This window comes from Dromaius novaehollandiae, chromosome W (assembly GCF_036370855.1).
Source record: "Dromaius novaehollandiae isolate bDroNov1 chromosome W, bDroNov1.hap1, whole genome shotgun sequence".
Lineage (NCBI taxonomy): Eukaryota > Metazoa > Chordata > Aves > Casuariiformes > Dromaiidae > Dromaius > Dromaius novaehollandiae.
The window spans coordinates 55,849,772-55,863,280 of NC_088130.1; the positions used below are offsets into that span (position 1 = coordinate 55,849,772).

Below are 13,509 nucleotides of genomic sequence, written 5' to 3' on the forward strand. Positions count from 1 at the left end.
TAAGAATTATGTACATCGATGGAGAATTGAAACTGGACCTTCTAAAAAGAATGTTACATTTTACATTGTGATAATTGCGTGCATACTCCAAAGGTCTGTATCACAGGATGAAGATAAGAATGATATCTGGTCCTGGGGAATTTTGAAGAGGCTAAAGGTCAAAGATGACAAAAAGAAAAGTGTACGAGAAAAAAGAACCAAAGTCAATGGGGAAGAAGATAAAGGAGACTGGTTGTAAGAGTCTTCCAGGAAATCACAGTGCACTATAACTAATTCTAATAAAGCATTGATCACATGCTACTAACATGTTCTCACAGGAGCCTAATAAATCATGCATCAAATTGCATCTTAGGGTGATACTTTTCTGCAAAAATACTGATCTCCTTTCTTTTAATCTTCATACTATAATGACACTGTTTTTTGTCTCATGAACCCAGTAACTAAAATATAACAAATTTTTGTGTGTGTGAAAAGCACTGAAATAATCCATCATCTTTGTGCCAGCCTGGTGATGTAAGTTTGCTATATCCTCAGTTAAAATGTGTTTTGCTCACCAGTACAATGTAGCTGAGATAAAGTGGTAAATCTAGTCCCATTAATCCAAATTGTAGGAATAATGTGCCAAAGAGAAAAATGCAAAGATTGTCCTCTCCCCATCTTGCCTAAATGTTAGAACAGCAACTGGTGTTCTTACCACCATCTTTTCTCATTCAGTTCTGAACTACTTTACTCTGATTGAGTGGTAAAAGTGTGTTTTTTCCATGAGTATTTTTAATGTCAGCAGAGCTTCGCAATGTCTAGAGATTACTTGGCCATTGTGTTGTGAGTTTTTTAAATGATTTAGATCATGTGAAAGCCTATTAATGTAATATAAATACTTAATGAGCATCTTTTCTTTTCAGTGTGACTTCTCCAACAAAGCAGTTTGGAAAAGGTAATAAATAGTCCATTGTTTTGTCTCCGTATTGATTCCTGATTCTTTTTTCTGTATGTATTACTCTGTATCATGCTTATCACAAAAACACTGCATCCAAGGAAGGAAACGTGATTTCTCTTTGCTTATCCAGTTCTAGTGAACAGATTTCCAGTATTGTGGCTGATTTGGTTACAGACAGGGACATACAAATACAGTGCAAGCTCTCTAGAAGGCAGTTTAAAGTATTTTTTAAGAAGTCATGATTTTTCTGTGTGAGAGACTTCCACATGTTCATTTTATTGGACATTAATTATGAACAGATACACTTGGAAAGAAACACTTAATGCAAGACTTTAAAAATAAACAGAGATGCTCGTTGTTATTTTTAACACTTGCGGTGTCTTCATAAGATAACAAATACCTATGAATATCAACCCAGCCATGGAATAAAAAGCAAGTTCTTGCAATTCTTGAGGCCATTGCCTGAACTGAGTTCTGAATATTTTATCTCCTACTGTGAGCTTTTTAGCCATGGATTTGATGAGTTCAGCAACTGCTTCCTTTCTACAAACATGCTGGATGTGATTCAAAGTATATTCTTGGGGTAAGAATACTTTTCACTGCTTTGGCATTCCAATATGGCCTAAAAGCCAACACACATAAGATTCGTATTCACTTCTAGGCACCTTTACATTGACAAGAGTGCTGTACAAGTGCCTGAATGTACATTAAAGTCAAACCCTGAAAATATACTTTGATACAACACAGTGGGAACTAGTCTAATTAAAATAAAGATTAAAGGCTATTGCATTAGCCAACATGCGCTAAAACTTGCTTCAGTTTAAGAAGATTAAAATATCAGTGAATACCTGTTATTATTAATAGAGTCTTATTCTGAAAAGGGCAACTGGTGTATGTTTTGCACAGTGGATTGCACAGAAGGGAAAGCTGAGTTACTGTTGGTGATAAATGGCTACAGTAATTGCTGCAATTTCTTGTTAACTTGGCTATACTATGGTAGATCGTAACACAATGTATTCACTACTCAAGGATAACATAATATTTTTCCATTCTTTTGAACACTGTTTTTTCAGATTGTGGAGACAGTGATGTTTATGATGACGTAGATGCCTCAGACTTCCCTCCTCCATCAGCTGGACTCAAGCAAGTGAACATGGGAATTACTCCTCTGATTAGAAATCTTTAATATACTGTGACATGTTTTCAAAGTATTTACTAGAGGCAGATTGCTACTAATGTATGCTTTGTTTGATGTTGTCAAGTTTTGTAGTTCTCATAACCCTGCTTTTGATAATTACAGATGAACATTCAGTGCTTCCTTTTCAAATTGAAACAATAATGATATTAGACAGCAGAATTAATAGGCATGCTTTGAATTTCAACAAATTCAACCCCTGATGGATAAGAGGTGCAAATGAATGCATGAGTTAAAGATCCTTCATTGGAGATGCTCTGCATGCAGTCCTCTTCTATAAAAATTTGAGGACTGCTAGGATAAGTGCTGTATTTGATCTCAGTTGCTCCAGTATCTTGTGAGAAAAGGCGATATTACCGTATGTTATCAGTATGGAACACATCTGGAAATGTAAAGTTAAACTTCAAAAACTTTTATCCCTGGACGGGGAAGTTAGAGCCATCTTGGCAGCACAGATGTGTTATGAGCACAGATGAGTATCTGATTGCAGAAATGACTGCAATTTTTCACATTCTGCCATTGCTGACTTCACTTAGGTGGAGCTGCAAAGAGTGCACTACAATAACCTAGTCTGGAGGCATCAAAACAGAGAGAGCTTTTTAAGTGTATATATCCAATGGAAAGGATATGGCCCGCCTTAATCTGGGTTACTTCAAGCATACTCATACATTTTTCATCAGTGAAGCTGTCATCTGCAACTCCTAGACAAATCAGGAAACCAGAGAGTCAGACCTTAAATTCCCTGGTACAGAATGAGGAAAGGCAGTTAAGGAATTGAAACCCTGCCATGCCCAATGGCGCAAATCAGCATGGATGTGGAAAAAACAGTAGCACTCAAAATGGATCCTTAGTTTTGTGCATGCAGTGCAGATTCCCTGGAGTAGGAAGGTGTTATATACGCACATAGGAATTAAAGCAGCTGTTATACAAAAGGCTAAGACAATCCAGCTGCCTCCACAGTGGGACATGTTATGTTCAGCCTATTGCCCAAAGATATGTAGACTTCAGAAAAATTGTCCCTTGCCTAGAGATTCCAAAATGATGTGTGTTGTTTATAAAATCTATTTTTGGTAGTTATAAGGTTCTCATTGCTGTAGTAGCTAGATGCTTTGAAAAATTTTATATATTCACTTATTTAGTAGATATATTCATTTCAGAACTCATGAAAAGAGAAAAGTATGAAAAAAATCCCAACTGTTTATGCCTTCTGAAATCAAGTCTCTATTGTATTATAATTATCTATATTAGTTTCGCAGGGAGGAAAGAAGATATGTATGAAAGTAAATGCAGGTTCACCGAAATTATCAGAGGGTTTGTCAATACCTCATATATGTTGCTCATTTGGTTTTATCTGTAACCTTGTGTTTTAGTTCATCAAAACCAGTGAGCCTTGGAAAAGGTAAACCAGATGAAAAAGATGCACGGAAGTTGAAAAAGATGGAAAGAGAAGAAAAAGAGTTCAGAAAAAAGTTCAAAGTAAGTTTTATTCACACACAATATAAAGACCAATATGTATTTATAGTATTCTCTAATTTGTTTCCTTTAATTTGTGAATAATCCATTATTTAACCTGTGAAAGGTGATTAGTATTTATGGTTTGAATGTTCAGATTTAATGGTAGGATATATATTGAACTCAGTATTCTAAACACAGATTTTAAATTCCCATTCTTATTTTTTCCATTAAATGCAGATCTTGCAACACTTTCAAAAGAGCATCATTGATTTCACTGCCATTACGATAGTAACAAAAAAAAATTCTCAGCTTGTAGTATACAAAAATACTTTATTTAAATTGACCAATTTGATTGAAAATTAAATAGAATGTCACCAAAAAAGCAGTTTCAAGTTGTGTAGAGGAACTAACTCAGCAAACATCTATAATAATTCTGGGCATTTATGGATTTAAAAAGATAGAAAAACACAATAATTATGTGGTTTTCAAAACACTCCCCATTTCCACTATAGTAGAAAAATATTCTTACCCTGTTTTGGTTGATTCTAGGTGCTGAGCTGTTCCTGAGATTACATATGCTCAGCACGCAAAAAATTATGACTTGTTCAAGCTCACATCATACATAAAATGTCAATGCTTGGACTTAAGACTTAGCAGGATCTATAAACTGTGGTCAGATAAGAAACTGGCTTCATCTAGAATTTAGTTTTCATCCATCTGCCACTTTTTTTTTTTGCTAATGTTATAAGTCATTAATGCAAAATCCTTTGTATTTTTTAAATTGTTTGCTCGTGTGACTGTACCAGCTCTTTCAGTTTAATGCTTTATAAAAATACTAGCACAGAAACAGAGATGTAGTTCTACATGGGGCAAACAAGTAAGGCATTCATCACTGATCTAACTTACTTCTGAGGAAAGTTACTGTCAAAATTCAACTAACGCCTAGAGCTTTTGAAAATCCTACCTTTGAAAACTACAAGTTTTCACCAGCAGAATTTGGAACATGACAATTTCTGCCTCAAGCTTGACACCAGCAAACTTTCATGGCCAAACAATGGCTAGGATTTAATATTAACAGTGCAATTCACAATGAATTATAACTTATAACATTGTCATTTGTGATGTACAAACCTTTAAAGAGGTCATACATCTGAGTAATTGCCGAAACAGGTTTCATGCATTTTGTCCTTGCCAAAACTATATGATGCAGGAATAGAAAAGATGGCTTGTTGTTCACAACAAATAATATTTATCTCCTTTGTGAGAATTTGGAAGCATAAAACTTTTGCATTCTCGAGTGTTCCAGTTGTGGAATTTGGCTAAAAATTGAATAAATTTCCCATCTTGCAGATGCTTTCAGAGTAGAGGCCAAAACTGAATGAATAGGGACAAAGAGTGAAAATCTAATTTTAGATCCTGGATCCAGATTGGAGCTACCATGCTTTGAGAATAGTATGGGATAGTTTACATTTGATGGAAAGAGAATTTTGCTCTTGAAAGATGCCAGTCTGATGCTTTCTGAAGCAGCGGTGAATGCAAGTATTACCATGCAGTTGTATATTTGTATGAGAGATATTCACACTTCGTATCAAAAAAGATTTCCAACATATGACTTTTTTGACTGTGTGCCACTTTTTCACTTGTAATTCTGTCAACTATCTGATAAATATCCTGGAAGTTTCTTAGTTGAATAAAACTTACAATTTATACCCTTGCAAGGGGTTTAGATCTTCAAATCTCTGGCAGCCACCATAACCAACAAGCCTGCAAAAATGAGCATTTCTAAGTGCTAATAACAAGAATGGGCACAAACACTAGATAGCATAAACAATTATTTACCTAACTTTCAGAAAGTTAGCAATAAATGGGAATATATTATTATAAAACATGCACGATCATAGCTTTTGCATTAATATTTTTATCCAGCATCTCTTTATTTTATTTTTACAGTTTGAAGGTGAAATTAGAGTTCTTTACTCTAGTACCACAATCCAGGATTTACCCCAGAGAAGATGGGGATCTAAAGACTTACAGGTTAAACCAGGGGAGCCTCTTGAAATTATAGAAAATACAGATGATACCAAGGTCCTGTGCAGGAATGAAGAAGGAAAATGTAAGTTTTATTAAAAAACTGTAGTACAGAATGCATGTGCTATAAATTAGGCTGTCAAAGATGATTGTTCAGCACAACTTGAGTCAGAAGAAAGCCTTCTTTGTCATGCTCAGACAGAGACTAATACATGTATTTTTCCTTGCCTGATGGTTGACAATAGGTAGATTGCTGTTATTTTATTATTATTATTACTTACAGTAGCTCCTAGAGTGTGTTAGAGTTCCTTAAAAGTTTACAACTCAGATAGGCAAGGCAGACCAAATGTGAGAGGAAGGACAAATTATTTATGTAAATCTTGCTTTGCATCAACTAAGATTAGCAGATGTCTTTCGGTGCTTTTGTGTCTCATCACTTGACATGCAAAATATAGCTGTGATACCACACAATCTAGGAAAGCAGTAGAATCCTTGCCGCACCTCTTAGAAGCACTTGCCCATTAATTTCAGCCAAGGGAAAATCAACGGCAGTATTCTTATTAGCTCTTACTTTGGATTGCCAGAGCTGGAGTTTAATCTTTTCAACAGGCTAGGGAGGAAAAGGAGTCTTCCCCCAGCAGCTCCAAGGCGCATATCCTCATTGGCGTGCCTGCCTGTTTTGGGAGCTGTCAAGGCAGCAGCTGCAGCTACACGTCCTTCCAGTGTTCCTTTGGAAGCCTTGGCCAGGGTGTGCATTGGCAGGAGTTGCTGCATTCTTTGGAGAAGTCTGGACCATCTACTGTTGGTTTTGCTTTCTTACTATGTTTCTGCTACAGTACTTTTCAAATCTCCCGAAAAGAATTCGTTGTGTGTAGGAATAGAGTATGTTCGAAGTAACAGCTTTCTAAATAAACAACTCACCTTCGCTGTTTACCGCTGCCCTAACTAGAAGGCAGTCCGATGCCATATACCTCTGAAGTGAATTTGGTAACTTGTTATTGTTTTCCCCTGTGTACTCATCTGTTGTAACTGAAGTATAGCCCTCTTCCTGGCAGGCCATCAGGATGCAGATTTTCTTGCATAACCACACATAGGTTTTTCAAAATATGGATTGACCTAGTGTAGCCTCTTCCCCAAGAGCAGCTTTGAATGCCACACTTTTTGAATTAAGCTACTAACAACAAAGTAGAAAGTAGTTCATGTTGTTTGTTTTCCTCACAGTAGTCTTCAAAGCCTTTCAAATAGTGACAGAACCTACTGCTTTGCTATGCATAAAAGAGCAAAACAAATAAAAATACCCACCCTGAAAAACTTTGAATAGATCTCTGTCAAGTTTCACACTAATTAGTAAGGCTCAAATCCTACTGCATGTAAGTACCTGACAGTTTTGGTTATTTGCTGTAGCTGGAGTAGACTTATATCTTAAAAGTATAATTTAACTTTTGAAGGCCAGATAGACTGAAAATCAACAATTAAAAATATTCTTGTTACTTTCTTGCATATGAATTCTTCCATTCATCCTTCAACTTACGATGTACTTCCCTAGCTTCTATGCCTCTACTGGCAGTTAAAATTAGGAATTACGTTATAGTATCCTCCCACCTTGTTGAGCAAGGACTGATGAGCTTAGGAACATACTCTGCTATGAGTTATTTTTATAGCTACCAAATGATTTGAAATTACTAAAATGACACAAGGAACTGATTCTCATTTACTCTCAAATCCCTTGTTACTTCTGCCTTGGTCAGATCCATGTATCTTCTGAGATACAGAAGATCTTTCAATTCACTTTCATGGACTTTTCTTAAACATTAGGATGTGGATGAATGTCAGTGCTTGAAAATGTAAGCTGTGTCCTCTCCAAGCCTCCTTTACACTACCAGAAAGCTGTTGGCATGATGCATCATAGCTTTCAGTTATGCTAAGTAACCAAGACTGAGTTTGCTGACTTGCTCCCCTATTCCCCTATTATGGAAGCCACACAAATATGAATGAACTAGATAAAACTTTGGACATGTAATCTTGGAGCCTTGTTCCTGATTAGGAAAGAGTCTGAAAGAGTGCAGAGTAGGCAGAGGCTGTCTGCAACATTTCCAGGGGCTAGGGACCCATAGGAAAATGTAGCCTTGAGGCTCCTGCCTCAAGGTTAATCTTTGCAGTATTAGAAGGACTGTCATTTACTGTGTATGTTTGGTTTGCAAGCATGTTATGTTTGTATACCATGACTGCAACTGAAGAAACTTGGCTTTCATGTAGATTTGCATGAAAAAATGAAAATTAAAAACAGAGAAGATGAGATTGGCTGAGTGATTTTGAATGACTCCCAGGGAGACTTTAGGAGTCCTGTAAATAATTGGACTCTGCTTAAAGAGAATTTTAAAAAGATGATGTCTTTAAAGAACATTCCATTTCCATGCTTTTATCCCAGATAAAGTCTGAGGAAAGAGAACCAGGAAAAGAATATGTTGAATAAACAACAGCCTAAGTGTAGTGGCTTGCATTTAGCCTGAGAAACTACATAGATGACTGAAAATCTGCAGCTTTAAGTTCTTTGGACTGTTCAAGATTACTTGCAGTTTAACAATCTTGATAGGCAAAATCTGTAATAGAATTTTTGTAAGTATCAAATCCTCATGAATACAGGCAAATTAAGCACCTATTTTATCTAATACAGATGCAATCAAATATTAAATGCATAGAAATATTTTTCCATTTTCTTAGCAACACAATTTTGTATCATTTTTTTCAAAGGATGCCTGCAATAATTTTAAGTTTTGGATACTGTTCTAAATAAGAAAACAGGTAATTTATTCTTTAGCTTTCTTACAAAGAGGTTATTATGGTTTTATGACTGATTGAAAACAGTATTATTGAGCTTACAGAGACTTTACCTAACACACGTTGGTTTATATAGAGGGTTAAGTAGGTTATTTTTCATTCTGATTGCATTCATTTAACTGTTAAGTCATAAACTGAAGTAAAGCAGATTAGTGTCAAATAAAATATTATTACATGAAATTAATGCCTTTCAGGCAACATTCAGCTGTAACACAAGAGAGAAATTTCTTTTAAAAATGCATTGATTTTAATGTATTATGGCCTTCACAGAGCAAATCACTAATTTGTTCTGTTATATGAGATGGGCAATCAGTATAGCACATTCTAGAGAAAACTATTTATATTTGAGATTTATAGCAATATGTGATATCTGCCTATATTTTAAGATGGAAATACACCAACTTAAAATGAATTATACAAATGTTTCTTTACAGAGAAAAATTCTATATAAGAAATAGTTACATATTACCATTTGCAGAATTATTCAGGATATTATTCTTGTCAGATAACTCTTCCAATATTCCATATAGAAATCCTGGGGTGTTTTTACACATCAAAACATCTGCCAGTTGAAGACTGTGATAATTCAGCAGCTTTTCGGCATAGTATGAAGTCATTGTGTTTGATACTAATTTGCAAGGAAAAGTAGTAAAGTTACACATCTTATAAAGGGCAGTTTCAGTTAGAATAAAATTAGCAATGGGTTGTAAAAAATGCTTGAAAAAATGTCATATGAAATATGAGATTCCTTAGGTAGACATTACTGTGTTTTTTTTTTTTTTTAAGGATACTTTCATGTCTTGTGTGTCAGAAAAGTTCAAACAAATAAGTAAAGAATTCCTTTAGGTTAAATAGTAAGATCTGGAGGTTGATGTAAATGGACCTGAAATATCATCACCAGAAATACTAGCAGAAAAGTGGTGTTTTCTGTACTATATGAAGGTTCCTCTAAATAAACATGAAGCAATAGCAGCTCCATGCAAAGAATGCAAAAGAATTTTACAAGTAAAACTAATTAAGTCATTTTAAAACCTGTGAGTATGGTAGAGTACATGAATCATTGAAAAAGCAGCATTTTAGCGTGACTATTTAAGTCTCCAACTCAATAAAAGAAGGAAAATTATATCGTAATTTCAAGTCTAGTGTAAGATGATGTGTCCTCTTTAAAACTGTATTATTTTGTCTGTACATACTAATGTTTACCTACAGATCTGTAATTATTGTTACGGGTTTTGCTTTGGTCATGTATGTTATGCCAATTGACAAGTAAGTGTATCAGTAGAGGTCTTTTACCAAAAAAAGCAAGTAACTTTTTCAAGTGATTAAAGGTATCTGACTCTATCAGTAATGCAACAGAATGATAGATTAATTCACTGGTGAGCGGCTATTCTAATATTTTTCCATATTCTTATATAAAAACTTTTTATCATTTGATACAATTAAAAAATTTTAAACAATTATGGTTAATGGTAATTAACTGGTGTATACATCTTGAAATACATTTTTGTTCCATTAGGAAACTACACATATTTCTTCAAAATCTGTATGATAGCAAAATTTTCCATTTACATTATTATCGATCTATATATTTTCCTATCTGAAATGTGTATTTCACTACACCAAGAAAACCTGTATTTCACTAGCTCCAGCAACAGTATAAATATCATGAATATTTAAATTTAACTTAAATACATATATATTTCAATTTTACAGATGGCTACGTTCTGAGAAGCAATTTAGTTGAGAAGTAAGTACCAAATGATCATTTTGAACAATTTGCTTTAATACTCAGTTTTATTCTAAACTGTTTGTTAAGTAAAAGTGAAATTTAATTGTTTTCGTATGTGGTACTAGTCCTGTAAATATGAATTTTTTTTAGAGTTTAGCTTTTTCAAGAATTTCTCACATACCCGTATGCTGGAAATAATCCAGGGCTCCATTCCTCATTGCTTACCCATAAACTCTGGTTTAAGCCATGAAAAATGACATAAATTGAGTATTATTGGGACTGCAATCTATTAGCAAACTGCACATTAATGTGGCTAAGTGCACTGAGGCCAATTTCAAATGTTTAACTAAAATGGACCAATTTTTCCTTAGGTTTATTTTTATTTCGGTCTTATTGGGATTGAGAAGGTTTGGTGTTGCTCAGAATAATCATGTGGGGTTCAGCATTTAGGATCTAATCCAAAACCCTTGTCAGACAAAGCCTTTCCATTTCCTTCAATGGGCTTTATGTCAGGCTTTTAAATATTAAATCAGATGTCTGTTTTAGAATTCAGGCCGGCAAGCATTTATATAAGTGCTTAACATACATAAATAGCCTTATTGGCTTCCATGGGACTATTCATGTATCTAAGTGACACATTTTGAAAATTCCTACAACTCATGATGCCTATATCATTTATAGACATTACCTGAATTCATTATCTACAAAGCTGTTCTTCCAAAACCATTGTCACATTGACAAATACAAGAACAAATAAGCGTTGCAAGGACATACTGATTTTCTTCACTCATCTTTTCTGGTTTTGATTTAAAAATTCAGTAAGAATTTCATTTTTAAAGGAAATGTATCTATGAGTTTGTTAAAACAGCCACTGAAAAAAATGTATTTTTAAATTCTTTTAACAAAGGAAACCTATCAGTTTAGAAAGAAATGTATCCAGCTTTACCCTTCACTGAAAATTCTTTGACCTGGCCATCTTGCTGAGTCCTCTGAATTAAAATATAGCTAAAGTATAGGTAAAACCTGTGGATGAAGCTGGCATTTTCCTAACTAGCAAATGAATTATTTGCTACATATCTAAACCATGCTACTCGTTTTATGTCTACATGCAAATAGAAATATTAATTTATTAAATTTAAATTAATTTTTAAATACATTATTTTCCCCTTTTTCTGTTTTACAGTGATGGAGAGATTTATGATGATATTGGTGATGGTATGTTAGACATTTCAAACAATACTAAATTCAGTTACAACAAATAACTTCATCCTTGAATCAAAGTACTGTAGAATACTAATATATTTGCATTTCATTTCTATTTCAGGTTGCATCTATGATAATGACTAATGCTGAATTCTATGAGTTTAAGAGTTTCATTGAGGATCAAAGTTTATTTTGAACTGCCTTGTTGTCAAAGAAAAGGAAATGACCAAAGTTGACTGGTTACAGGTTAATTGATTACACCCCTGTCTACATGAACAAAGTTTGGTTAGCATTTTTTTAATAACTTCAGGGTCTTGTCATCAGTTGCTTTGTATGACATTTTTCTTGCTATTTATCAGAGCAATTAAAATCCAGGGAATATGAACTGAAGTTAAAGTTACCATCTTCTGCTTCCTTTCTATATTTGTCACAGTCCATGTAAAAACAGTCCCTCAATTAGCAATACCCAAAGAGGCCAGTTCAGTTCTGTGAAGGATGCAGAGGACAATAAGCCTCGGTAACAGGTTTTTCTCCAACTCTTCTGTTAAGCACCAGAGACTGTCACTCTGGGGAGGATGGTATCCTGAAAAGAAACGCCTGTCTTTGGTGATAGCATCCTGTTGTGAAAACAGGAAATAAAAAGTGGGTATCAGAGAAGACAATGTATTGCTGACCTGCCATTCCAGTTGTAATAGTGTTAGCTACACTGACATGTACAGCCATGTACCTTTATTGCCAGGTTTATGTTGCACTAGTAATAGAATATAGTTTTCTAAAAATTACTTAATTATTTTGTAAGTACTTTTTGACTAATATTAATAGTACAACAGTAAGCATAAGTTATATGTGTTACATACAGCACTCTGAGATACCATGGAAGATTCTATTTTATAGCTTACTGTTGGTCAGAATATATTCAGAATGTTTAGGCTAAGATTCAATTTTTGTTTAGTTTGAAGATATATTGTCACTATAGTTATTTGGGCATTAAAATGGACCAAAAAGTTATGATAAACTGGTGGGAAATAACTTCAAGAATAATAAAAAAAAAGTGTATATATATATATATGTGTGTATTTATCACACCATTTTGACGCTATGTTTTTCTTTTAAGTATTACTATTTTACACTGGTCTTAGCTAAATGAGAGTATATAAATTAAACATTTCCATGCTTATACATTGTAGAAACAACATTTATTCCTAACACACCCAAAATCATTAGCAATGCTGTTATTTGAAAGAGCAATAGCAAAATAAAATAAAACGAACCAATGAACCGTGATAATAAATATCACTTTGCACTTACTCATATATCAGAATCCACTGGAAATCAAAGGAAATTTACAGTGAACTCCCAATAAACAGGGAGATGATGTACAGAAAATGGAACATTTATTTGTAGTCTGTGATGCTTAGACTATAGTGCTAGCTACCAATAGCCTATCATAGCCTGTGTGGCTGGATCAGTGCAGATAACCCTTCTTGATAATCAAGTCTCCTATAATCCTCAAGAGAAGTGAGATGCGCTATGCAAACCAGTGCAATGTAGCAAGCTAGCAAGTTTAGATTAAAAACATAATGTCAGAAATTTTGCCTCTGATGAAGTCAGTGGGAGTTTTGCTATTACTTTCAGAAAGCTGAGATTTCATCTTACGCGAGTGTTTTTTTATTGGTGGTTCCAAATACAGTAAATCTCCAGGGAAGTATAATGCTACAAGGATATCAAACATAAAATTAATTGTAGAGATAACAGCTGGTAAGCTATTCTATACTATATTTAAAGTCACTGATACTGTGCTCTAAAGCTAGTGTTGAAATTGTAGGTGAACTTGAGTTTCCAGTTCTATATTTGTTATTCAAACCAGCATCCAAACATAAAAATAGCAATTTTATATGTGTAAATATCAGCACCAGCACCCAAATTTAAAACATGACCTTATGCATTAAGTACAATGAATGTGGCTGACTGTTCAGCTGCTGCTGTTTTGTTTATTTTTCGGGGCATCCAAGAGGCTATATGCATAAAATTAGTGATATGCCGAAGAACTGAGGGGTAACTCAGACATTTAGAAATATAAGACCATTTGTCAGTTAATAATAGGATAAATACTTAAGATAAATT

At 34.2% G+C, this 13,509-nt stretch overlaps 1 protein-coding gene across 5 annotated transcripts in view; it reads left to right on the forward strand.

Moving 5' to 3' along the window:
* LOC112983602 (FYN-binding protein 1) overlaps positions 1-12,663 on the forward strand; it is a 73,214-nt gene extending 60,551 nt beyond the window's left edge. For 4 of the 5 annotated variants that reach the window (XM_026100824.2, XM_026100827.2, XM_026100825.2 and 1 more), the window contains exons 12-19: positions 94-234; positions 903-934; positions 2,011-2,080; positions 3,503-3,608; positions 5,538-5,700; positions 10,167-10,200; positions 11,366-11,397; positions 11,507-12,663. In XM_026100824.2, coding sequence (XP_025956609.1) covers positions 94-234; positions 903-934; positions 2,011-2,080; positions 3,503-3,608; positions 5,538-5,700; positions 10,167-10,200; positions 11,366-11,397; positions 11,507-11,529 — 601 coding nt within the window. In that variant the 3' untranslated portion in view covers positions 11,530-12,663. The remainder of the gene's footprint in view (positions 1-93; positions 235-902; positions 935-2,010; positions 2,081-3,502; positions 3,609-5,537; positions 5,701-10,166; positions 10,201-11,365; positions 11,398-11,506) is intronic. The other variant, XM_026100828.2, reaches the window with a different exon arrangement.
* The last annotated feature ends 846 nt before the right edge of the window (positions 12,664-13,509 follow it).